We start from the raw sequence: 25,258 nt of genomic DNA, 5'->3' as shown, positions 1-25,258 counted from the left end.
GAGGCCGTCGACACACAGGTTTGACTTTTACAAGAAAGTAAAATAATTTATTAATTATTTGTTTATTTCAGGTTAAATCTAATCTAAATTGTTTATATATTATTTCAGGTTCATTCTTCTACGCCTGTGGACCCATCTCCTGCACCGGGGCCCACTCAAGAGACCATTGAGGAGCCAGCTCAGGAGCCCTCTCACCAGACATCTCAGGAGGCCGTCGACACACAGGTTTGATTTTTACAATAAAATAAAATAATTTATTAATTATTTATTTATTTCAGGTTCATTTTAGAATAAATTTAAATTAAATTGTTTATATGTTATTTTAGGTTGTGGACCCATCTCCTGATGAGATTGACGAGGAGCCATGTTATGAACCGGCCCCACCGCCCACCGTCATTTCCCATAGAAAACATGTTATGAACCGGGGTCCGGGTCGAAAGAAGGGAAGGAAGGGAAGCAAGGATGATCATGTGATAGAGCATGTACAGATTAAGAGGAGGAAGGGGGATGGAGATGATGATGGTGGTGGTGGGGTTAGCCTTAGGACTAGCCGAACTCTAAAGGCTCCCACTTGTGGGACCTGAGATTGTGAATGTTGTAAATAAAGTGTACATTTTATGTTATTATTTTCTTAATGATAATTAGTTATCTTAATAATAACTCGTGCGACGTATGGAAAAAACGTGATTTTAATAGGTTAAAAAAAGGTAACCTATTAAATCTGTGCGTGAAAGTGAAAAACTTAACCTTTCAGGCATGGTGGAAAAACTTAACCTTTCACGCATAGAAACTGTGCGTGAAAGGGTTTTCTTCTTTTACCCACTAATTTGAAGATTGTATTGTTATTGTAATTTATTATTGTATTGCTTTGAATTAGTATTGTAATTAAATGGAATGAATTATTTTTTAAATAGTATAAACCTCTCGTATTGGATGAATTATTATTAAATCAAATATTTATATTTGTACATTCAAATATAATAAAACACTTAAATCAAAACCCTATAAATATGACAAGTTTCAAAACTTACTTCGGGGCACTTTAGAACCTCTAAAACGACGATCCAAACGTTTAGGTGGACTTGATGTAATGAGCCGACATTATTGTACGCAAAAAAAGATATTAAGTTTTATATAAAATATTGATATTTTGGGATTTTGAAACATGACTAATCTTTGCCCAAAGTATGGAAAAAAACATGATTTGAAAGGTAACACAAAAAAAACCAAAAAAACAAAACAGCTCCTTTACGCACGAAATTGGTACGTGAAGCCTACCAATTTTTTTTTTTTTTTTTTTTTTTGCGCTAGTTTGGTTCAATTTTTTTTTGTTTGCGCTACAATAGTCGCGGGTTCGGCAAATATGACTCTTTTCCTTTCCCTCTTTATTTCCCTCAAACCATACAACACTTCTGTTCCAAAACTAATAAACCAATCTTGAAAATCCATGGAATCAATTGTCGCACAAACCCAACCATTACAATTCATAACCCCAATAATGGCTTCAAAACTAATCCCCACAATTCGATTTACTACATTCAAACTCTTCTCAACTTCATCATCTTCAGCACCCGTTATAATAACTACTACCCCTGTCATAGAACAAAACCCAACTACTACTACTCCAAGAAATGGAGCTTCAAAGGGTAGGGGCAGTAAAGGAATTTTGGAAGCTCAGTTGAAAATGGACTGGTTAGAGTCTTTATCTTGCCCATTTCCATACACAGAGCCTTTGAACACGGGTTGGGTTATTGGAGTTGACCCGGATACTTCTGGTGCCTTAGCACTCTTAAAACCAAATCAACCTCCTCAGGTAATATACAGCTTTTGAAAATATTTACGCCACATAGCCCAATATACAATACTCCCTCCCTCAGTCTGTCCTTATTTATGTGATATAGTTTGACCAGACGCGAAGTTTAAGAAAGAAATGAATGACTTTTGAAACTTGTGGTCTAAAATAAGTCATACATATTTTTGTTGCCGTAAAAAGGGAAGTTTTAAGTTAAATTATTTTTTAATAATTCTATTTTTGGGTCAGACTAAAAAGAAAAGTGTTTCACAGAAATTAGGACAAAGGGAGCATTATACATTTATACTTAGGTGGAAGCATTATACATAATGTATCAACCTTGTATAAAGTGTATAATAGTGTATAAAACGTGTTTATACGCAAGTATGTCGAAAATCGGGTGTTTATACACAAAGTATGGGCTATGTTGCGTAAATATTTTTAAAAGTAGCCATAAAGCATAATTTTCCCAAACTCTCTATCTACTCCCTTTGTTTAACTTCATGGGGTCGTTTGGTAGGGTGTATAAGAATAGTAAGAGTGTATTAGTAATGCTGGATTAGTTATGTTGTGATTAGTTATGCACGCTGGCATTAATTTTAATGGGCTGTTTGGGTTGTTGTATCAAATAACATGCATTGCATAATTTTTAAATAGTATTCTTCCATTCTAATTTATATGAGGGTGTTTGACTGGACACGAAGTTTAAGAAATAAAGGAAGAAATTTTGAACTTGTGGTCTAAAATAAGTACTCCCTCCGTTCACCTTTACATGTCCATTATACTAAAAATAGATTTTCACTTTTACTTTTCTACTTTCGCATATCAAGAGAAAAAACAATTTACTTATCCTGTTTAACCCTTAGCATTAACTACTCATTCCAAATCATTTTCCAAGTCCATTAAGATTATACACTAATTAATATGAGTATTATGGTAAAATATGCACTTCATTTATTATTTCTTAAGGGGTGTACAAAGTCCATAGTGGACAAGTAAAACTGAAAGGAGGGAGTATTAGATTCATTAAGGGTATAATGGGTATTTTAAAGTTCAATTGTTACTATTTTGGGATTGACAAAAAAGGAACGAGTTTCATACAAATTGGGACGAAAGGAGTACTCAATTGTGCGTATTAGAATAGGAATAGTATTGGTATTGTTAATGCCATGGTTTACTATGTATAAGAATAGTACTGGATAGGGTGTATAACTAATACATAGGTTGAAAACACTACCAAACAAGAGATTAAATAATACCAAAGCTAATACCAGTATTATTTTCTCTAATACCTCTTACATACGACCCCTATGTGTCTTAGTTACTATTTGGAGAGTCAAAGAATATTTGGCTTTATCATAATGTTTTCAAATACTTTCTAAATATTTTGAATTGTTAACTATTGTAACTTTATGTAGTTTTTAAATACATATATTTTATTTCAAAAATAAAATAAAAATTGAAGATTCTATGTCCGAATTTTACACTGAACATTAGTTAGTTAACCGTTGTACTCCAAATCAAGCCACATAACTTGAAACGAGTGTTTTTCTTTGGTAACTAAACTTTTGCATTAATTACCAGTAAAGAGTTGCAAAGCTTTAGCAAGTTTATACTCACTTGCTATTTTCTCATCAGAAAACGCTAAGCTGGAGGATTGGAGACAAACTTTGGAGTCTAAAGGGTTTAAGCTGAGTAGGACCAAGACAGAGTACTTAGAGTGTAAGTTTAGTGAAGCACCTCAGGAGGCTGGCTTGGAAGTGAGGCTTGGTACCCAAGCCATCCAGAAGAAAAGTAGTTTCAAGTATCTTGGGTCTATTATGCAAGGCAGTGGGGAGATTGACGATGATGTCACACATCGTATTGGGGCAGGGTGGATGAAATGGAGGCTTGCTTCCGGAGTGCTATGTGACAAGAAGGTGCCACCACAACTTAAGGGCAAGTTCTACAAAGTGGTGGTTAGACCGACTATGTTGTATGGGGCGGAGTGTTGGCCAGTTAAGATTTCTCACGTTCAAAAGATGAAAGTTGCTGAGATGAGAATGTTGAGATGGATGTGTGGCCACACCTGGAGTGACAGGATTAGGAATGAGGATATTCGGGACAAGGTGGGAGTGGCCTCGGTGGAAGACAAGATGCGAGAAGCGAGATTGAGATGGTTTGGGCATGTGAAGAGGAGAGACACAGATGCCCCAGTGCGGAGGTGTGAGAGGTTGGCCATGGATGGTTTCAGACGAGGTAGGGGTAGGCCAAAGAAGTATTGGGGAGAGGTAATTAGACACGACATGGCGCAGTTACAGCTTACCGAGGACATGACCTTAGATAGGAGGGTTTGGAGGACCCACATTAGGGTAGAAGGCTAGTAGATAGTCTCATTATCCTGTCTTATTAGTAGTCGCATTATCGTAGTATAATTCTTGTGCTCTGATTTATGCTATTATCTGTTATTTCCTGTGCTTTGATTATTCTATGTTATCTGTGTCGCTTGCGTTACTTCATTTCCATATCGCTTTGAATCTCTTAGCCTTATCTGACCTCTTTTTATGTTTTTTATTGAGCCGAGGGTCTTTCGGAAACAGCCGTCCTACCTTGGTAGGAGTAAGGTCTGCGTACACTCTACCCTCCCCAGACCCCACGTTGTGGGATTTCACTGGGTTGTTGTTGTAAACTACATCAGTGATCAGACTAATAGGAAAAACAGCTACAACTTAAAATAGAAACTGATGAACAGCAGTTGCAGATCCTTTCCCCGCTCGAATACCACACATATAGGCAACTCTCTAGCAATCAACTCCCACCCTCTATTCTTCTGTTCAAAGATCCTTTGATTTCTTTCCAACCAAACAGCATATAAAAATTCAGCATATAGCATTTTGAAGATTTGAGCACTTTGTGATTACCCTTTTCCACTCTATTTCAGCCAATGTTATATCTGGCAGTTATACCTTCTTTGGATATCCATAAACTTTTAATGTTTTCTTGTGAGTAGTAGTAGTAACATAGTTCTTTTCAGAGTCCAAGTTTGTTATTTAGGTGCTTGGTTAAAATATTGAAACTGCAACTAGTAGTTGCCGAGACAAGTGAGGGCTGCTCTAGTGATAAGAGTCGTTCCGTATAACCATTAGGTTGGTATTTTGGGTCACTAAATGTGGGGTTGGGTAAACCAAACAACTAATAGTTACTTATTGGAGCTTTTCTCAGTTAATTTTCCAATAGAGTTAAGTGAGCTGTGAAATGTATATCCATCAATCTCAAACCAAAGAAGGAAAAAAAAAAAAGGATCTTGTGCTCTAAGAAGTTAGTACCTTGCTCATCGATTTGTTTACTTCTAAATCTGAAGTGTGCTTCTCATTGTCTCTAGGTGTTTGATTCTCCTCACTTGAAGGTACTTGTTGGCAAAGGACTGAGGAAACGCTTAGATGCAAAAGCTATTGTTCAGTTGCTTCAAAGTTTTGAAGCTCCTATAGGTACAGCAAAAGCTGTCCTCTTAGAAGTCTTTCAAATCTCTGTTCTTAACTTCCTCAGTTATCTGGACTGAATGACTTGTACACTAGATTCTGCTATTTCCTGGGGATTTTGTTGCTAGTTTGTTTGTATCCTTTGAAGGTGACAAACTGACAATGCTCTCTTTTTCTTTTTTTTTCCCCCTTCACCAAGAAACTAAATATTAGTACTGTTTTCCTGGTATATATTGTTAATTGGCTGTCCTGTTTTCTGCTTCTGGACTAGGGTGTGGGCTGGGGTAGCGGTTGATGCTCTTTTATATGAATTCCTTCGGGTTTGCAAAGATTCTGAATTATATTATGTAAATTAATTGACATTACCAGTTTCAATTTTTTTGTGTGTAAGTTAATCACTTTTGCGGGATAACATCTGCGTACACACTACCCTCCCCAGACCTCACTTGTGGGATTACACTGGGTTTGTTGTTGTTGTAATCACTTTTGCAGGATAACTATGAAAGCCATTAAAGTAAATTCGTCATTGATTCCGAATCTTGTGGTTGTTTGGATGAGTGCCCTTTATGCTGCATCCATATAATAACATTGCAAGGAGTAATGCATGTCGTATTGCAGAGAGTTATAGTAAAAAATCGATATATATGAGGCTGGCATGAAGGATATTAGTTGATTATTCTCTCCCTCTCCCCCTTTTTTGAGCTTTTCATTGGGAAACACTATTGTGTCTGCTTCAGAAAACAGTTTGGCTTACATTATTTTGATCTGAGGAAGTCCTTGATGCTCAAAGAATATTCCTCTTTATTTTATAGTGTCTTCTGTAAAATAAATGACTACTTAGATTTAAATTCATTTAGTTGAACGAATGTGGTGGATATCTTCATAGTTAAAACTAGTTCAAAAAATATGCTAATATGGTGCTATGTCTTCTTTCCTAATCTCATCCCTTGGGCCATTATCTTATGGTTCAAATAATCATTTCGGCTGAAGAAGGGTGGGAGTGCTTGGATTTGAGAAGCTCTCTTTTTTTGGAGTCACATAGAGGAGTTAGAGATGCAAATTACCTTGTAGATACAATGGAATGAGACAGACCAAGATGGAGCGGGATGAATAATGAGAATTCCTCTAGCAGAGATCATGTAGTTGTAATTGTAAATTTCCTTGGAGATAAGCCGTATTGTCAAAGGCGCGCTTAAGCCCTGAAGTGAGGCGCATAACATGTTGAGCGCTTTGTCTCGCGTAGTAGGCGCTGCAGTGTTGCCATCGAGGCTCTAAGACATAATTTTCCTTGCCAATGACCGTAATCCTGAAGATGCGATACTTAATAGTTGATAATAGTTGATATTTCACTGTATCATAATTTGTTTATTTTTTCAATTCTTTGACCATATATTTATTATTTAGTCGTCGAGTAAACATACATATTTGTATTTTTTCTCCATTCGAGTAAAAATACATATTTCTTAAAGCCCTATTGGACCTTAGAATTTTTTTCCCCCTTTGATAACATTGCAGATGAGCAATTTGTTCCTGTTTCTGGTCTTATCAAATTAGTTGAACTATTAAATTTGCTATCTGATCATTTCTCAACTGGAATTTTCAGAGGCAAATTGTTTTTTTTTTTTTTTTGGACCAGTAAGAGTCAGATGAGATATTTCATTTTGTTTTCAGGAACAATTGCGTACGTTGAACAATCAACTCCGTATCCACAAGACGGTAAGCAGGTTAGAAAATATTATTAACAACAATGCCAGTATGTACTGCCACTAGCTTATCAATATTATTCAAATGATGGTAGCTAATTTCATGTCCACTTGCTCTTTACCATCAAATAATTCTGCATTGGTGAGAGTGTTTATTACTTATAACATATGCGTCCACACTTAGTGGGCATACATATCGATCCTTCATAGCTTCACCAGACAGAGTCAGTCAACTATGTGCTGATGGCATTCTCTAGCAACTAGCATCTATTAATTTGGACTTTTTTTTTTTATGACATGGGAACCCGCAGCCGCTACCCTTCGGGTGCGCACAGGGTAAACCCAGCTCCTGTGCAATAGCTCGCAAACCACACGGGAGAGATAACCCGCACTAGGCAAGCCTCGTGCGACGAGGTCGACCCAGAAGACAAATCCCCTACTGTCGTAGGCAGGGGGTTTCGAACCTGAGACCTCCATTATTAAAGCCCCATGCTCAACCGAGTCACCCTCCATTAATTTGGACTTGTTTAGTATGCTAAATAGGTGTAAAGACTTTTATGAATACCATTATTTCCTGAACAAAAACTTCACAAAGTAACAATTCAACTTGTACCTGTGGTTGGTCGAGATAGCCATCCAATATTGTGATATTGTTTCTGGGAGATAAATTGTATTAAGGCTTTACACATTGCTAGTCATTTCGAGGTCCTTTAATTTTATGGGCTCCTTATTGGGACGGGGTTAGGGGTGGGTGGGTTTAAGTTTCTCAAATATTTGGAATTTCTTTTTCTTTTAAAACCGTGATATCCGGATCAGCTTCCCGCACCTCAACTAATTCCATGAGATACATACCACCTCACACCAGTAACAGGTACACCAGATAACTCTATCCACCAAGGCTAAATTCTTGATGGATGTCACTAATGCTGTTATGGTTAGACATTCTGTGGGTAAAGGTGGGTTAGGAAGTGTATTCTTACCGCCTTACCAGAAGTGTTGGCATCATACAATTTTCACCCTTACATGATTTAAGCAACCTCAGTATTTACTTATTCAAAAAAGAAAGTCAGTTTGTATCATTAAAAAATGGGGTAAATATGAAGAAACCACAAGATTGTGTTCTCTGTTCGTTGCACAAACTAGTCAGAATATATTAAAATGCTATTTTCCATTACCTTTTTTAGGTTGGACCTTCATCTCATACTAAATTCAACTGACGGGAATTCTGAGTTCCTAAAAATAACTAAAGTCGAAAGTAACTATAAGTCTTAGGATAAAGAATGTTTACCACATTCTGTTGAGTGCTGAATAAGTTCTTTGCGCCCCCCACCACTCCCCTCCTCCCCCCTCCAAATTTTGGCTCAATGAATGCTAAAATGCTAAATACTTGTTGGCCATTCATCTTCTTGCAGCTATCATCACTTTGTGGATAGAACTTGTTTAGTGTATCTTATTTGTATTTTTCTCGTTGGTACATTATTTATCAATATATTTTTACTGCATCAAGGGATGGTGGAGTGGAGGATTCGGCTATGGACTATGGATTGGGTTGTTAGTTGCGTCCGGATTTTCCGTTATTCCTGTGCCATCAAGTGCATGGAAGAGTGAGTTTCAACTTACAAGAGAACGCTCAAACAAGGTTATTAAAGTTCCTGCAAATAGTTGAACATAAATATGTACTATCGTCATAGATTGAGTTTACTTTATTGTTTCAAGCCTTTTGCTGTTTCCCTTTTACTAACTAAAAAGTCCATCTAGTTTTTTCAGTTTTGTACTCAGAAAAATTTCTGCAGATTTCCTAGAGTCATCATCTAATATCTGTCATTCAATTAATTTTATTTGCAGGATTATAGCAGGGAAGCAGCATCTTCATTGTTTCCCTCTTTGAGTACTCTATTAAAAAGGAAGAAAGATCATGGTAGGTATACTTAGACTTCATGTGCTAAACATTTTTATTTCTGAAAAAAGATCTATGGCTTGTTATTGTTTGCTGGTTTGTGGTAATTTGTCAACCAAAAGGAATCATTCAGCAGACTATTATCTATCCAGATAGGAAGTATAACGGGCAGCGACTTGTTAATTCTTGTAACTGATCAGGAGGAATATCTCTCTCTAGGAGGGACTAATCTTAAAAAAAAAAGTTTTTTTTTTTTTTTTTTGTCTTGTACTCAATCTGACATCAATTTTTGACATTCAATGCCCCTAGTAACTTTTCCAAAATACATTGTTCTAAGTCTTTGCTAGAATCTGGCTGTAAGATTGGAAACTAAGGGTGTCACATTTTATTTAATCTTCTTTTATATAACCGAGAAATTTGCGAATTCTAGTTGCGGAACTTGGTTGATAATGGGCTGCCCCTTCTACCCTTCTAAATACCATACTTGGTTCACAACACGATTCAAATTTGTGACGTGTGCTTACCACACATCCTGTGTATAATACCTTTACCACCAAAGCTCTAAGGGCTTCACATTTTAGTTGATCTTATAATAATGACTTTGTATTCCTTGGCTATTATAGACGGGTTATATTCATCTTCGTCCTATACGTATATACATTGTGATCTTATAACAACTGTGAATATGTCATACTTTCTCCTTTCGTGTATAAGTTTATCTCCTTTTTTTTTTTTTTTCTCTTTCCAATCACTAAAATTTTGGCTTCTAGTACCCTCTTTACGTTTCCTAAAGTTTGTAGTTATGGCCTTGAACACTGTAAGTTGGAACTCATTTCCGAGCACTTCGTGTTGGGGAAATTCCTATATAGGACCTTTCTCTTGCAAGCTTTACCAACCTCAGAATTCAAATCAAATAACAATCCTTGATCATCTTTTGGCCTCTAAATCAATATTTCATATTCTTAATTAATAGATGTGGCATCAAGATCTTGTTTGCTAATAGCTCTTTTATGTGTCTTTATACCGTCTAAATGTTATTTGATGATTCTTTCTTAATCTTCCAGGTCGAGCTGAGGCTCTTCTCATTGCTGCTTATGGCAAAGGCATCAAGATAAATTCTGAGCCTCTTTGCTCCGTGGAAAATTAGATGCCTTAGGAACTGGAGAAAAGCTCCGATGCTTAATCGTTGCTGGATAAATCCATTTGGAAGAATTATGCAGTAAAAGAGAAACAATTAGTCGACAAGGTTTTTCAATCAATTCACATATTTCCAACTGACTCCATGAGATCTCAACGTAAGCATTGGCCAAATCGAGCTCATCCTTTCTGTGTTAAACTTAATTGTCAGTTCTGTTGTAAAGGAATATCTTCATCTAGATTGTAGGATAAGTAGTGTAGATTCCTCATTAATCACAGCTAGAGAAGGGGAATTGCAGACCTTAATTCCTTGGTCTATATTGTTTTATCATTGTACTGAATGCACGTTTAGCATGAAACACTGTTATGTATTTATTTTGATTCACATATACAATGACATCCAACAATAGGTTCGCGGTTTTGGCAAAACTCGGTGTTTTAACATCGAATATGCCAAACAAATTCCTGTCATTTCACATGGAAAATCTGTTTTGAGTGTTTGAAGTGGACGAATAATCAACGTACGTAATCAAGTTTCATGTCAACATGTATGCAGAAAACAGGTATAGATAAAGTTCAATCTCAACTCAAAACCGACCATATCTAAATTCTAAATGTATCACACTATACACTGTATTAATGCAAGCAGAAATGTTGTTGTCGAATGGCAAAATACATCTACAAACACTTAAAGTTGATTCCAACTGTCAGTTGAACATTTTAACTTACCCAATTATCATCTAGACACTTCAATTTGCTCCCAGTGTATCATAAACACAAGTGTCTAACACGGCAAAGTATGTGTCTTTCACTTAATTTTAAGAGCAAGAGAACTCAATCGTGCTTTTTCTTTTCTTTCTTTTCCCGTTTTATAAGTTAAGCCCTCAATAATGCTATTTCCCATCTTTTTTCACAACTAGTTTTTGTGCACGTGTGTATCTTATTACACGATAAATAATATTATTAAAATAATATCAATATCATTGAAATAAAAACTTAAGTAAATAATTATACATGAAAGAATATCGTATAAGTTTTTTGTGAATGATAAATGTGGATTGTCGTATGGTGACTTGTTTATCAAGGTCAAGATGATTGAATATTCTCTGAACTTAAAAAGAGGACACTTGAAGTCCAATTATGTACGTAATTTTTTCACTTATTTTGATTTTAGGAGGTATAAACATGTAATGAATATATATATTCACTTAATACTTGCTTGTCCTGATTTATACTCCTTTCATCAACTTTGGCTTTTTTGTAAAATCCGAATACCATCCATTATGTGCAAAATATATGATAACCAATTGAATTTAGGAAAGTGGAGCAAATATACCCTCTTTAAAAAATAGTCTATTTGTATCATTACACAAATGGCTCGGATATGATCTTTTCGGTGATGAAAGTAAAGTAAACCTATTTTAAAATTATTTTTCAGATCCTTTGTTAAATTAAAAGCTATGCGAATTTAATAAATTCCGCCCTCTAATTAACTCTTTCTCGTAAAGTTCAACCATATATTTGAACACTACAAATTTTGACACCTTTTTCTCCAGCATTTTGTTCTCAAATTGAAGAACTTTTTCTTTTATATTTTCAACTTGAAGATGACATTTACAATCATCATCCCATTCCAAATGAATATATTTTCTATCCTGCCAAGAATATGTAACGAAATTAGCCTAAATCTTTTATCAAATATTAAAGCTTAAATCCGAAACTAAATGAGAATTGAAGAGGTAGCCGAATTTAATAAGAATATCAGAACCCTAACCGGAGTTAATGGAGAAATGGGACCTTTATATTTGGGCTTTCTCCTAGCGGTTATTTTTAAGAAAATGAGGTTTGTGGGGGTTTGGTGTGTGGGGGGAGGGGGCAAAAAGGGAGGGGATGGGTCTCTTCAATTTGAGAACAATATGGTGGAGAAGAAAGTCACAAATTTAGATACAACAATAACAACATATCTAGTGTAATCCACAAGTCACAAATTTAGATGCTCAAATATATTTTTAAACTTTGCGACAACGCTTTAATTAGAGGGGGATTTAATTAATCAGGTGGCTTTTGTTTTAACTAAAAAAAATATAAAAATAATTTTGAAATTGGCTTTTTCACTACGGTCAATAGAAAAGAATATATTCGAGTCGAGTGTAGCGACACTGACACAAATAGATTTTTTTTATTTTTTTTATTTTTATAACTTAAGGATATATTTATCCTAAATCACACTATGAATATATTTGGACTTTCCCCCTTGAATTTAAGCCGGGAATACGTTATTAATGGAAGGAAACCTTTAAACTTTCCTCTCCTTGCCTTTCCATCCTCTTCATTTCCCAAACAAAGCATTAAAAAAATCCAAGAAAAGAGCGGAGAAATGTCCACTTATTAAAATAGTATAATATGATCACAAGTGGGACTTTGTGGATGTTTTAACTAAACAAAATTCGGGTTTTGACACTATCAAAAATGTCTTCTGCCAGACACACTTGACTCCTTCGTGATATTATCCCAAATACATCAACGTACTTCACCTCAAGACGTCGTACATAAATAAACCTTTCAAAAGTTCCACTGTGCCATTCTATCCAATTTTTGTACCAATAAAGTATTTGTTTTGTGATGTTTGCATAACATTTTATGCATGTGCTGAGTTTCTTCTTTGTACAAACTAAGAAGTTGACAACCTTTGTATTAATGAGTCCAAGGTAAGTGTCTGCTTTTTTTTTTTTGTTTTGTTTTGCTCTGTGATGAAATGTATGTGCATAATCTCATAATTAAGGATCTATTTAGCATTCTTTAGTTTTCTTAAAGAGTTTTGCTTTCTGGGAATTTCTTGAATTCTTGATTGCTATATGAGTAAACCATTCTTCCTTTGTCATTTGGTTTTTGCAAACTAAGCCAGAAGGGATACGTTTAATGTGATGTATTACATATTTATTTATAAGGATAAGGAAAAGAAATAAGTAAATTAAAGAAGAAGTTTACTTGTTTGTTTGGGTGATGTAAGGAACATACTTTCCATTCTTTGATGGTGGAAGGTAGCGGGTGCGCCGTGGAATATTTGAGGTGCATGCAAACTGGCCCCAAAATCGTTGGCATAAAAAAGAGACATGGTTTTTGTTCAGACATTCCCGTGTTTGATCATCTGTCCCAATTTATTTGACACTCTTTCATTTTTAGTCAATCCCAAAAAGAATGACATATTTTTATAGTTAGTACTACAATTAGAATGATGAATATTTATAATTAGTAACAATTTAAATTTCAACTTTCAATTTTAGCCTTAATCAAATGATTTATAGCCAAAGAAATAACTATAAGGACCCGTTTGGCCATGAGAATTTTTCACTTATTTCCGGATTTTTTTTTTCACTTTATTTGAAAATCAGCTTAAATTCCAAATGCAACTTTAAGTTGTATTTGGAATTTGGAAAACACTTAAAACCCTGTTTTCATTTTCAGTGCATTCAAGCAACAAATTTTTTTTTGCCAAAACTATAATAAAACACAACTCCATCTTCAACTCAACTTCAAAATTCCAAATAAAGTGAAAAATATTTGGTTTTCATGGCCAAATGCCTACTTATTTTTCATTCTTAAACTCCATGTCAGTCAAACACCATCGTATAAATTGAAGCGGAGTACTAGTTTTTAGAAATGGGATGGTTAGAAAATTTGAAGCTTTATTCTAGTTTGGATCAGAAAGATGCCAAAGAATTTTCTTTTTTCATTTTTCTTCCCTGTTCCTCTACTTAATGAATAAAAGCATGGTTAAGTATATATTGGCTATCAGAATTTTGGGAAGAAATGGAGCTAGTTTTGGGTTTGCTAACACAAAGGGAATTCCTTTCTTGTCCAATACAAAATTGAATATAAGAAAATACTTTCCACAAAAAAGAAAAGAAAAAATAATTTCTTTTTCTGGCTACGGATTTATGGAACCTCACTTATTAGTTTGAAGTTGAAAAATTGAAGCACAGGTCCTTTATATAGTCTTTCGAGGCTGTATAACTGTGTGGTTAATTCAAGGGTTTCGCAGTAAGTATTGGAAATGAGTTCTTTCCAAATGAACATAATACTATACAGTTCTTTCTGCTGTTCTTGATGACGTTAGTAGTTTCGATAGGCACCGTTGTTTGGGTTGTTTCATGGGCTGTGCAACCATGTGCTAATCCAAAGTCATTTTAAGGAATGAATAGATTTTTGAACTCAAGAGTGCTGCCTAGCAGTCATTGAAGTGAGTGAAAACCAAGGGAGATCCTTGTCAGAGACAGAAAAAGTGATTTCTGGTGGTGGTGGTAGCAGGTACACCAGTGGAGCAAATGAGGTGTGCGAAGTTGCTCGGACACTACGTTTATAAAAAAGGCAATAAGTAGACTTTTTGGGGGTGATTTTAATGAGCATAGTTGGCTAGGATGATTTACACCACTTAGATATAAGGATTGCAGTTTCTTACTTTCTTTGTCTTAACTTTTACTGAGATTGAACTCAGGCTGCCTTTAATGATATGCTCAATGTCATATATATTTTTCCCATGATGTTCAACATGTCACATAGAAAAGCTGATATGTAATTTTGGAGCTTGTTCTGCCAGTGGCTTATTTCTTGGAAGTTGATGTCTGGGCCCTCTTTTTTAATTTTTTATTTCAATTGAAGAGGTTTGTCCGCGGTTGTTTCTCTGGATTCTCCTGATTCAATTGTGGAAAGAATTCATATTGAGGATACTAGTAATGGTGGCCAAGTCAGAGAAAGAAGCTTCTTAGTCTACCAAGCCAATAACAGGCGTTTCTTTCTTTAAGTTTGCATATATTTTTTTTGCTGTTGCTTGTTCTTTCTCCTGTTCAGTTGGCTACTGTTTCTAATTTCTATTGATCTTTTACTTGCTTCAGATCTTTTTCCATGAAGTTTGTAAATAGAATCGACGATGATGTGGAAAATGGGAAGTTGGAGATCAAAGAGAAGTCAATACGCAATAATATGCTCGTCACTGTACAGAACAAGGCCTTGCTATCTGGAATTTCATATTGTATTTCTTCCTGTAGCATGATATTAGTTAATAAATATGTCCTTTCCAGCTATAACTTTAATGCAGGGATATCCTTGATGCTCTATCAGGTACCCTTAATCTTTTTATACTGTTTGGTAAATTCCATATAGGTACTTAGGTTGGGTATTGAGAAATAACCTTTCAACTCGTTATGCAGAATTTTGTCTCGGTGGTGGTGGTTTCTCTGTTGAGCTTCTTCGGTGTAATTTCTACGGAACCACTCACGTTGAGGCTAATCAAAGTCTGGTTGCCTGTTAATTTTATATTTGTTGGAATGCTTATAACAAGTATGTTCAGGTATGGATCACTATCTTTTTATATCTGCTGTACCTTAGCTGTTCATTTTTACCATCTAAATACCATGAATTTTATGCTTAAATTTTGCTTAATGGAATTATAAACAATCAAAAGCTTGTTTTATTTACTCCTGGCAGCACAAGATATGCATTTCCTGCAATGTATAGGGCTAATTATCGTATTGACACAAGAAATCACATGTTAGGCAATGTTTTTGAACTAGAATGTGAGCTATTTTCCAGGAATGAATTAGTTTTAAAAGTTCACCATTTTCAAGGTGTTGGTAAGGTCTGAAAAAAAGAGAATGTGTCACAGTTTAGGTTTAATAAGGAATATATAAAAAGTTTGGCTTAGATGGAGAAAAAGGATGGAGTCCTAAAATTGGAGAAATTAACCTTAGATTTGTTTTTTTTTTTTTTGTATTATTTATTGTCATTCTTCCATGGTAGGAGAATTTCATCTTGAGTAAAGAAGTTTATAGTTTTACTAGCCATGAATATCAAACTAGTGAACTCAGTTTGATGAAAAAGTGTCTTGTTACAGTGTTTCCATTTCCTAGATATATTAGAAAAAATTATATTAATCTTGGGGTCGTATAGGGAAACTGTGCTGGAAGGATGAAACCAAAGTTGTAACTAGGTTTTCAAACTTCACAATGGCTATTGAGTTTTCATCATAAATGTGATACTACATAGAAACTCAAGTTCAAATTGACATATTATCTCACCAAGAGCAGTGTCATTAAAAGCAATCGCTTTTGTCGCCTAAAGCATGAAGCAATGTGAAGTGTGGGTTATTGCTTCATGGGTGAAGCCATGCGCTTCAAATAATGACCCGCGAAGTGACTCCAACGAGAAGCAATCTATATTTTGAATCTCAAATTTGAGGAGCTGGATCATCATCATCATTAGTATATTTTGGATACAAAAATTAGTTATTTTACTTGAAATTTGATTTATCAAAGATGGCACTAAATTCATATACGCCTGATGCTTTTTAATCTTCCGTAAATTGTTGCCTTCACTTTGCTTCAAGGCCCACGGACCTTGTAGCGTTTTTGCACTTTTCGCTTTTAGAAACAATAACCAAAAGTTTTCTTTTGGTTTGACATTATAGCCTTTCGTTATTTCCATTTTCATACTACTTTGGCTTGATTGTCCTTATGCCGAGGGTCTATTGGAAACAACCTCTCTACCTCCCAAGGTAGGGGTAAGGTCTGCGTACACTCTATCCTCCCCAGACCCCACTTTGTGGATTTCACCGGGGATGTTGTTGTTGTTGACATTATAGCCTTTTCCTCACCACTATTGAGTAAATTAGGCTCTTTCTTGCCTAGTTTACTTAGATTAAAAAAGAAAAGAAAGGGATGTCGAAAATCGTGGCCATTAATATACTAAATTTTGTTGTGTTGCATGGGAAAACCTAAAGAGGTAAAAAGACCCTTTAAGGATTTTGAACAGAAATAAAGTGCAATAAGAAGGACATCTTAATTTCAAGCAATCTTCTTCTTTTCTTCCTCGACAACACCTGCATCACCATCGTCAACTCCTTTGAATCGTATCCTTGAATATACAATTATATTTAATTTTAGCATATGGTTTACTCTTACTTTCACTTGAGATTTCGTCAGAATATCTTGCTCATAATTTACTTGTGATTGTCACACTTTCTGCAGTTTGAGGTACATAAATGTTGCTATGGTCACTGTCTTGAAGAATGTTACTAAGGTGATTACTGCTGTTGGTGAAATGTATATATTCAACCGACACCATGATAACCGAGTGTGGGCTGCTCTTTTTCTAATGGTATGCTCGTAGCTTAAACAAGATCCTCTTATTCCTCGGTCCTTTCTTTTCTCTTGATTCATTTCTGTACATTCAATTTTCTTTGTCTCTAGATCAATTAAGAAAATGTAGTAGCCGTTCTCTTCTTGTCAGCTGCATTTGATAGCAGCCTTTCTCCCTTTTCTGTTTGAGTCTGGGTGAGGGCATGCGTGAAATCATCTGCAGTTAGTTAATGTTTTTCTGGGACAAATAATCACATTTTTGGACCTCTCACAAGAATAGCCAGAAAATGTATAGGTTTTGTGTATTAATTAAGTGTAAATAGACATATAATATACAACAATATACATATAATATACATAATCAGTGTATACATTTTGTATGTTTTGGCTAGCGCATTAATTTCAGATGACGGGCCAAAAATGAAAAAAAAAAATCCCATTTGTTAGATGCTTTCTTCGTCGTCTTGACATTTTGTACTTGATAGGAGTCATTCTCTCTCTTGCCGTGTGTGAGAGACTACACAAGTGCATGCGTCAGTCTTTTCATCCAATGATGTCTAGCCCGATAAGGATTGAACTATCTTCTGATTTGTTCATTATATCCGCATCATAGTTCATATATACCACCATCCTTCCACAAGCTTTTCGACATGTTCTCTGTAGGAAGTACTGGTTTTCAAGTGCAAAAGGGCAGCCTAAGCCAACCCCACCAATGCCATTTTGCTTGTGTCTATCTTTCTTTTCCCTATAACCTTTAGCAGAAGTATGTTAGATGGTTTTAGGAATGAAAGCTCAAGTACCAATGTCTCTTCTTTGGCATAAATTTCAACTACATTGTTAAAGATCTCATAATAACTACAACTTTTTGTTGATCATGGACCCAAGTCACCTAACTGGCTTAAGATCCTGGCTTGGCACAAGTCTACCAATATATATTCTAGCATATTTAGTGTCACCCTAATGGTGCCTGTACAACCTTTGAAATCTGATTCCCCTATGAATTATGTGCTACTTCCTCTGTCCCAATTTATGTGAAAGGTGTTTTACTAGGCATAGAGTTTAGAGAAAAAAGAAGACTTTTGAAACTTGTGGTTCAAAATAAGGCATAAAAATTTCTATGGCTAAATCATTTCATTAAGGAAAAATGGGAAGTCTGAAGTTAAATTGTTATCAAATATGGAAAGATGTCATTTTTTTTTGGGATTGACTAAAAAGGAAAGGTGTCACAATTGGGACAAAGAGAGTATAATTAATTTCTATTTATTATTCCTCAGAGCAATATTATGCCCACTGCCATTTGTAGAATATACTGATCTTTAGCACTTGAAATGCCTATGGTGGAACTAAATTTTAATTGTGATGTACTCATGAGATCAAAATCTGGAGATAGTAACTTTGTTGTCTGCTGTGCGGATTATATCAGCAGTCTCTGGAGGAATTACAGACCTTTCTTTTCATGCCACTGGTTATACCTGGCAGATTATCAATTGTTTTTTGACAGCATCATATTCTGTAAGTACATTCCTTTTTATTGGTACTTTTCCTCGTAATCAGATATTTATGTGCTCGACCAGGTTCTGAGTCAAGGTTAAATGCTGTTGTATTGCTTCTTGTTTTTGCACTTAGCTTTGTAGTTTTGATCACTTTCCAGATAACAAGATTCTGATAGTTTGTTCATTTCTTGCATTGACACGATGTCCAATGTCTATTTCTTTTTGCATCCTATTTTTGTTTTCGCTGCTTTGGAGTAGTATCGATGGGGAAAACATTCGTCACTATAAGGGTTGTCAAAACAATTGATCTGCCTACTCGAGCAAGCATGTATGGCATTATAAAGAATTCACCAAACTTTATTCTAGAAACAGGTGCCTTTTAATAGGTACACAATACGAGAGAGTGGTTTATTTCATATGATTTGAGAGGCTTAGTCTTATTTAGAGCCGGCAGAAATGATGGCTTTTCGAAAACAAATTGTTCAAGGATGCAGAATGGAGTCTGTTGATTTGGACACTTAAACAGAAGTTTTGGACTAACTTCAGTAAATTGTTCATCAGTCATAAAATTTTATCTGCATCTTCTTGAATATTTTACTTGATTGCCATGCTATTACTTTTTTTCTGAAATGACAAGCAGTTAAACCTCTTAGTATGATTTTGATCTTATGGTGCAGTTGACTCTACGTAGAATCATGGACACCGCTAAGCAAGTGACAGAATCTGGGAACTTAGATGAATTTTCAATGGTTCTGCTAAATAATACCCTTTCACTGCCTTTAGGCCTTTTCCTTGTATTACTGTTCAATGAGGTCGATTACCTTTCCAGGACGTGAGTTCTACTTTCTCATTATACCACTCTCTTCATTTATGTTTACGATAGTCTCCTGCGTGATTAATTTTTCATTCTTCTGCATACTCATTTGATGTTTGGCATCTGATATCAGTCCATCTTTCTCCAATTTCAATTGCATCACGCTAAGATTGTAAAATTGAAAAATCTGCACCTTCTGAAGTGCTGGTTAGTGTTAGTTGATCTAGTTGTTGAGATGTAAGAGTTGAAGATGTGCTGATTACTTTATTTAGTTTCAGCAAAGTTCTTACAATAGTAATGTTCATTCAGCTAGTTATTGACATTCTCTAAGATCAAGTGCTTCGAGTCTATGTTGCTCGGACTCTTCAAAAATGTCGGAGTATGTGTGTCGGATTCTCCAAAAATATAGTGCAGTTTTGGAGGATCCAACATGTGTGCAGCAACACTTTTGAAGAGTCTGAGCAACATAGCTTCTAATACTGTTCAATATTTTTGTTGCAAGTGTATGTGCATTTTAATTAAATGTAATTTTGGTACATGTATAATTTTTTTGACAGACCACTACTACGATTGCCAACATTCTGGATGGTAACAACCATAAGTGGATTTTTGGGCTTAGCTATTAGCTTCACATCTATGTGGTTTCTTCATCAAACAAGTGCCACTACATATAGGTATGATTTTGTCTTAAGAGCACTATTTCTTCCTCTTCATCAAACATTGGATTTATATTGTTTCAATTTACAGTTTTTTTTTTTTTTTAATAGACTTGGCTGATACTAGCCATTTCCCTAATTTTCCCCTTTTGAAGAATTAACCTAAATAGCCACACACCAAACTGCGTAAACTAAAGATATATAGCCGATATGTCTAATATATGTACAATTCATATATAACATGTGTATGACCGTGTGTAATATATGTATATCCATGTATAAAATGTGTATAGCTGTGTATAAGCTATGTATATGCCAGTTAGGAAAAGTAAACAGTGAATCCGGCCAGCCATTTGTGAAAATATCCCTTTCCTTTTTTGCTTTGACTTTGTTGATCACTGAGTTCATAGAGACACAGTTGCCTTGTGTTTCAGGCTCAGAATTCATTTCTGCAAAGCTTACATGAGAGAACTATAAATGTCTAGAGACATTTGTTGAGTTTAATCTTCAAGAGATACTTGTAAGACATTCAAATCAAACGTTTTTCTTTTCGTATATGATAAGCCAAATATTTGAACGACAAAACGACCTGATTACGCATTCTTTCCCAATTTATACAACACTCTTCAAATTTTAGGCTGTCCTAAAACTTTTTACACCATTCAATTGGTAATACCTTTTATATAACTTTTTATAAATTCAAGAACTTTAATGTGTTTTACGATTCAGATCTCACGTCTAATGTGATATTGTCTCTTCCAATTATACTTTTCGAAATACCATTTTATTTTCTTCCATCACTACCAATTTAATACAAAAGCATAATTAACATCTTAAACTCTATTTCCGGTTAAATGTTTTCACATAAAATTGGACGGAAGGAGTATCATTATGGAAAACTACACATTTTGGTGCTTGATTGGCAGCTATGTTGCTCCGACTTTCCAAAAATGTTATCCTACCCCGGTCAAGTCCTCCAAAAATGCACCATTGATGAAATTTTTGAAGAGTCCGAACAACATAGGTTGGCAGCTTCCATATCAGACTGAAACTATCATTTTGTAATAAACCAGATTCTCAATACATATATATATATATATATATATATATATATTCATTAATAGCTAAATAACAACTACAACACTCAAACTATTTAATTACGATGGAGAATACTGAAATAACAAGTAATTAAGGATAGAAATAAGAACGGGGATGAGAAGTTAGACTCTGAGAAGGAGATGAGAAGAACAGTCAATTTCTTCCACAATACACATAACTCCTCAAAATCGCAGACGACAACCCCTTTATCTCTACTCAACCTGGATCCCAAGCAAATCTATTATTGGGCTGTCTAATTCTTGGGCCTCTTCGTGGTTTAGCCCCAGGCCCAATGACTAGGCCGTCCTCTGGGCTATCCGTGTTAACAACAATACTCCCCTCCTCAATTAGAACCTTGTCCTCAAGGTTCGAGTAGAGCAATGACATAAATAAAAGATTAGCATTCTTGTAAAGTGACACCTACTTTTTCATGTCAAGGGCCTTGAGGAGTAGTATGATGACAATTCCATAACTAAGATGCATCACATATGCTCTGTTTTGTTTTCCAATCCAGAACATTGGTTGAATATCATTGTTAATTGTTTGATCCAACTCCTCGAAAGAGTTTGATCCAACTCCTCGAAAGAATACAGTACAACAAATGCTTTATGCAAATTCACCATGTAACCGATTCTTGAAAGTAGTTGAAAAATACTAGATTAGTGTTTCCTCATGGAAAGGAAGTAGAGTAGTGTACCAAGGAATAAATAAAGAGCAAGGTCCAGCAGTCCAAAAACCAATCGAAGGGACAAATATTTTCTCATCCGATGACGTTCTTGTTGGCATGTCGTTGCCTGCTCCAATATCGAAAATGCCCACCCCAATGGTTAACACCACAACAGCTTGAATGAAATATGTAGCGCAATATTGCTCTCCTAAACCCACCGAGAAAACTAGCTGAGTTGAAACAAGTAAAGCCAATGTAGAAACATGAGGTTTGGCAGCTCCAAAAGCACAAAAGTAATCGTTAATGCCAATGAGTAAACCATATATTAAGCGTGCCATAAACATTTGACGAGGAATGACTATGATCTTAGTGTTCAGTTCTTCGAATTTGCGATGATGAAAGTAAGCCGGGATTAACAGAATGCTAGGTAACCGGAAACTATAGTGATATTTGGCAGTAGGTGCAAGGCCCGAATCAACATTCCAACGCAGGAGCATGCCAAGACTTGCTGAAACAATAACTGCGAGCACACACGTCTCAAAAGTAGGTACATCCAGGCGTTGCGCCTTATTTTCATCAAGCCATAACAGCAAAATAAAAAAATTTCTTTTCCAAGGTAATTCAGTCGCCTTTGGTGCCAATGCTTTCGTGTAGGATGAAAGGTCTCTTTCAGCAATATAAAATTGAGTAAAAGTTGGAGAACGAGTAACTGCTCGTGCCGTATCAGATTGCAAGATGTAGGGATTCACACAACTAGATTGTCGGGGATCCCGCACTCTACGCATAGAGTTAGAATGCGCAATCAAGCAAAACTTGCCAAAACATCCCTGCAATTGTAGTGCCTCCACGTTCACGGGATAACATGTTAGAGCCTTGGCCTCAAAACCTATTCCTGGATCCCATACACAAAGATTCGACGAAGTTACACTAATGGGTACCATAAAGAATTTAGCACCAGGAGCAAACGGAAAATATGGAATCATGTAAATGCGATCCTTGGCAATATGAAGTGGGTGTTTATCTGAAGCAGGATCAAAGAGGAAACGACGCAACATACTCGGAGTAGGTACAGTTTCAATAAAAAGTGAATCACATGTTACCTCATGATCCATGAAAATAGAGGCAACGGGCAGATCGATGCGGCCCTCGATATCGGGCATTGTATCCCCAGCTGCGATAACAAGAGACTGAGAATCTGGATCAAAAGTCAGGCTGTCCTTCTCCTCCTCGTTTTTCTCTTCCGAATCGAAGTTGCAGTTTTCCTTTTTCGCTTGAGTTACCAAACTTTCAGGGCACCAAGTAGATTCGTCAAGAACCTGAGGTAACTGCAAAGGCAGCCCCTCCGAATCATCCGCCACCAAATCAAACGCAGTGTCAATTTCATGGGCGGAGTTTTCACTTTGGTGAGAACTTTCATCGGACACCTGGTCCACATGGCCTGAATATTCATGTCTATCGCCGAATCAGTTCCAGTGGGAAGGGGGTTTGTGTCGATCGAAGTATGAAACATCTCGGGATGGCCCTTGACATTATTCACAGGAATTAAGTTTCCTTCGAGCAAAGGAGAAGCAATCTCTCCGCTAACAACTGTAGCAGCACTAGTTCTTGTATCTTCTACTGTTACTGTAACCCGCTGAGACATAAATGAAAATTTGTCCTCGATCTTCTGTAGCAAAGCAAGAATACTAGTAATTTGAGAGTCCACAATAGGAGACTTTACGTAGGTTTGTTTCCGAAAACGCAGTGCTAACTTCTCCTTAAAATGTTTCCAATCAAAAAATTGTTTGTTGCAAAACATCCAACGGAACCATTCGAGGGCCTCACCATCGAGATATAAGGAAGGAAGAGGTAGCCAGTATTCCTCAGAGAAGCCACGGGAAGTGAAGTATCTCTCCACCCGATAAATCCAGTCCTCTGGATTACCGGATTACCGGCACCGCTGAATCGATCTAATACCACCACTGTCATTAGAGTACGTCAATGAAAGCACCAATGTAATAAACCAGATTCTCAATACAAATATATATATATATATATATATATATATATATATATATATATATATATATATATATATATATATATATTCACTAATAGCCAAATAACAACAACAACACTTAAACTATTGAATTACGATGGAAAATACTGAAATAACGAGCAACTAAGGATAGAGATAAGAATGAGGATGAGAAGTTAGACTCTGAGAAGGAGATGAGAGGAACAATCAGTTTCTTCCACAATCATAACTCCTCAAAATCGCAGACGACAACTCCTTTACCTCTACTCAACCTGGATCCCAAGCAAATCTATTATTGGGCTGTCTAATTCTTGGGCCTCTTCGTGGTTTAGCCCCAGGCTCAATAACTTGGCCATTCTCTGGGCTATCCGTGTTCACAACACATTTACTTGATATTTAATGTCATCATTTTTTCTTGACTTTGTATTCTGCAGCCTTGTGGGATCACTAAATAAGATACCTCTCTCTGTTGCTGGTATTCTTCTTTTCAAAGTCCAAACTAGTCTTGAGAACACTGCCAGTATATTTTTTGGTTAGTACTAACTTTTGCCTTTTCTGAATTAAAGATGTGCTTTGTTTAGCCAAGAACAGTTATGAAAAATATGTCTGTAACACAATTTGCAGGCCTCTTGGCTGGAGTAATTTTCGCCCGAGCAAAGATGCAGGAGAAATCTCAATCCTAAATTGTTGAAAACCTGTTTTTCTCGCTTTGTAGATTAGCATTTGATTTGAATTGTAAAGCATGTTGTATAGTCATAACAACATGATTCTCTAAACATCGAACAATAGTATTGAAATGCAATGTAACTTTATCAGCAAAGAAAAAGTGTTGAAATGCAATGTGACCGATTAAAGCATAATGGATATCGAATATTCATAGTCATCCAACTAGTTTGGGATTGAGGTATAGTTTATTGATCATCGATCAGCAGTTTCCTTGTCAGTGTATATTTGAAGAAATGGATCAAGATCTTCATTCACCTTTCTTTTCCCCTAAACAAAGATCTTCATTCACCTGACAGCCAGCTAATTGTGATGCAAGTTTTTACTATAGTCCATTGGTTCTTGCACTTTAATTTGTGGTCCTCGTTCATTTTGTAATAGAACTAATTCATGTTCTCGAGAAGGTTATTGTGTACTATTACAAACTTCAGGGAGGTTATGTACCGTAAAGTAAGGGGTCGTTTGGTTGTTGTTAAAACTAGCATAGACAATACCATGTTTGGTAGCTTTTTAGTTGTTTTGTAGTATAAAATTTAGCACACCAAGTACCATGTTTGATTATCACTTTACGATCCAACATAAATAAAACAATTATAAGTTATGAATCAATCTACGTATTATTTTATATGGAATAACTCATAGATGGATTAGTAATACATGGACAAAATAC

The 25,258-nt window shown here is 35.7% G+C and overlaps 2 protein-coding genes across 3 annotated transcripts; both read left to right on the top strand.

Annotated features, from left to right (window-relative positions):
• The first annotated feature begins 1,368 nt into the window (after positions 1-1,368).
• Positions 1,369-10,416, top strand: LOC132626378 (Holliday junction resolvase MOC1, chloroplastic-like). Of its 2 annotated transcripts, XM_060341234.1 has the most exons (6): positions 1,374-1,813; positions 5,154-5,259; positions 6,922-6,974; positions 8,461-8,592; positions 8,799-8,871; positions 9,915-10,416. In XM_060341234.1, exons 1-6 carry the CDS (start codon positions 1,448-1,450, stop codon positions 9,995-9,997), a joined length of 813 nt encoding a protein of 270 aa, XP_060197217.1. In that variant the 5' UTR covers positions 1,374-1,447; the 3' UTR covers positions 9,998-10,416. The 2 variants fall into 2 exon arrangements, with proteins under 2 accessions (XP_060197218.1, XP_060197217.1); XM_060341235.1 differs by lacking the exon at positions 5,154-5,259 and having other exon boundaries at positions 1,369-1,813; positions 6,922-6,966.
• Positions 10,417-12,569: 2,153 nt separating this feature from the next.
• On the top strand, positions 12,570-24,791 carry LOC132626377 (GDP-mannose transporter GONST1-like). Its single transcript, XM_060341233.1, has 9 exons — positions 12,570-12,695; positions 14,880-15,105; positions 15,195-15,334; positions 17,010-17,139; positions 18,507-18,632; positions 19,291-19,445; positions 19,985-20,101; positions 24,300-24,397; positions 24,490-24,791. The coding sequence occupies exons 1-9, from the start codon at positions 12,628-12,630 to the stop codon at positions 24,546-24,548; spliced, it is 1,119 nt and encodes a 372-aa protein (XP_060197216.1). The 5' UTR covers positions 12,570-12,627; the 3' UTR covers positions 24,549-24,791.
• Positions 24,792-25,258: the final 467 nt, after the last annotated feature.

The sequence above is a fragment of the Lycium barbarum genome, chromosome 2 (assembly GCF_019175385.1).
Source record: "Lycium barbarum isolate Lr01 chromosome 2, ASM1917538v2, whole genome shotgun sequence".
Taxonomy (NCBI): Eukaryota; Viridiplantae; Streptophyta; class Magnoliopsida; order Solanales; family Solanaceae; genus Lycium; species Lycium barbarum.
The sequence above is the reverse complement of the archived record's forward strand: the minus strand, read 5'-3'. Positions and strand labels throughout refer to the sequence as shown.

Bases quoted from the DNA above. Each gene is read 5' to 3' on its own strand.
- LOC132626378 (XM_060341234.1), top strand. From the start codon at position 1,448: ATGGAATCAATTGTCGCACAAACCCAACCATTACAATTCATAACCCCA. The intron at 6,975-8,460 runs GTTAGAAAATAT...TACTGCATCAAG, and splicing joins ATCCACAAGACGGTAAGCAG to GGATGGTGGAGTGGAGGATT. The intron at 8,872-9,914 runs GTAGGTATACTT...TTAATCTTCCAG, and splicing joins AAAAAGGAAGAAAGATCATG to GTCGAGCTGAGGCTCTTCTC.
- LOC132626377 (XM_060341233.1), top strand. From the start codon at position 12,628: ATGCATGTGCTGAGTTTCTTCTTTGTACAAACTAAGAAGTTGACAACC. The intron at 18,633-19,290 runs GTAAGTACATTC...CTTATGGTGCAG, and splicing joins TTTTGACAGCATCATATTCT to TTGACTCTACGTAGAATCAT. The intron at 19,446-19,984 runs GTGAGTTCTACT...TTTTTTTGACAG, and splicing joins GTCGATTACCTTTCCAGGAC to ACCACTACTACGATTGCCAA.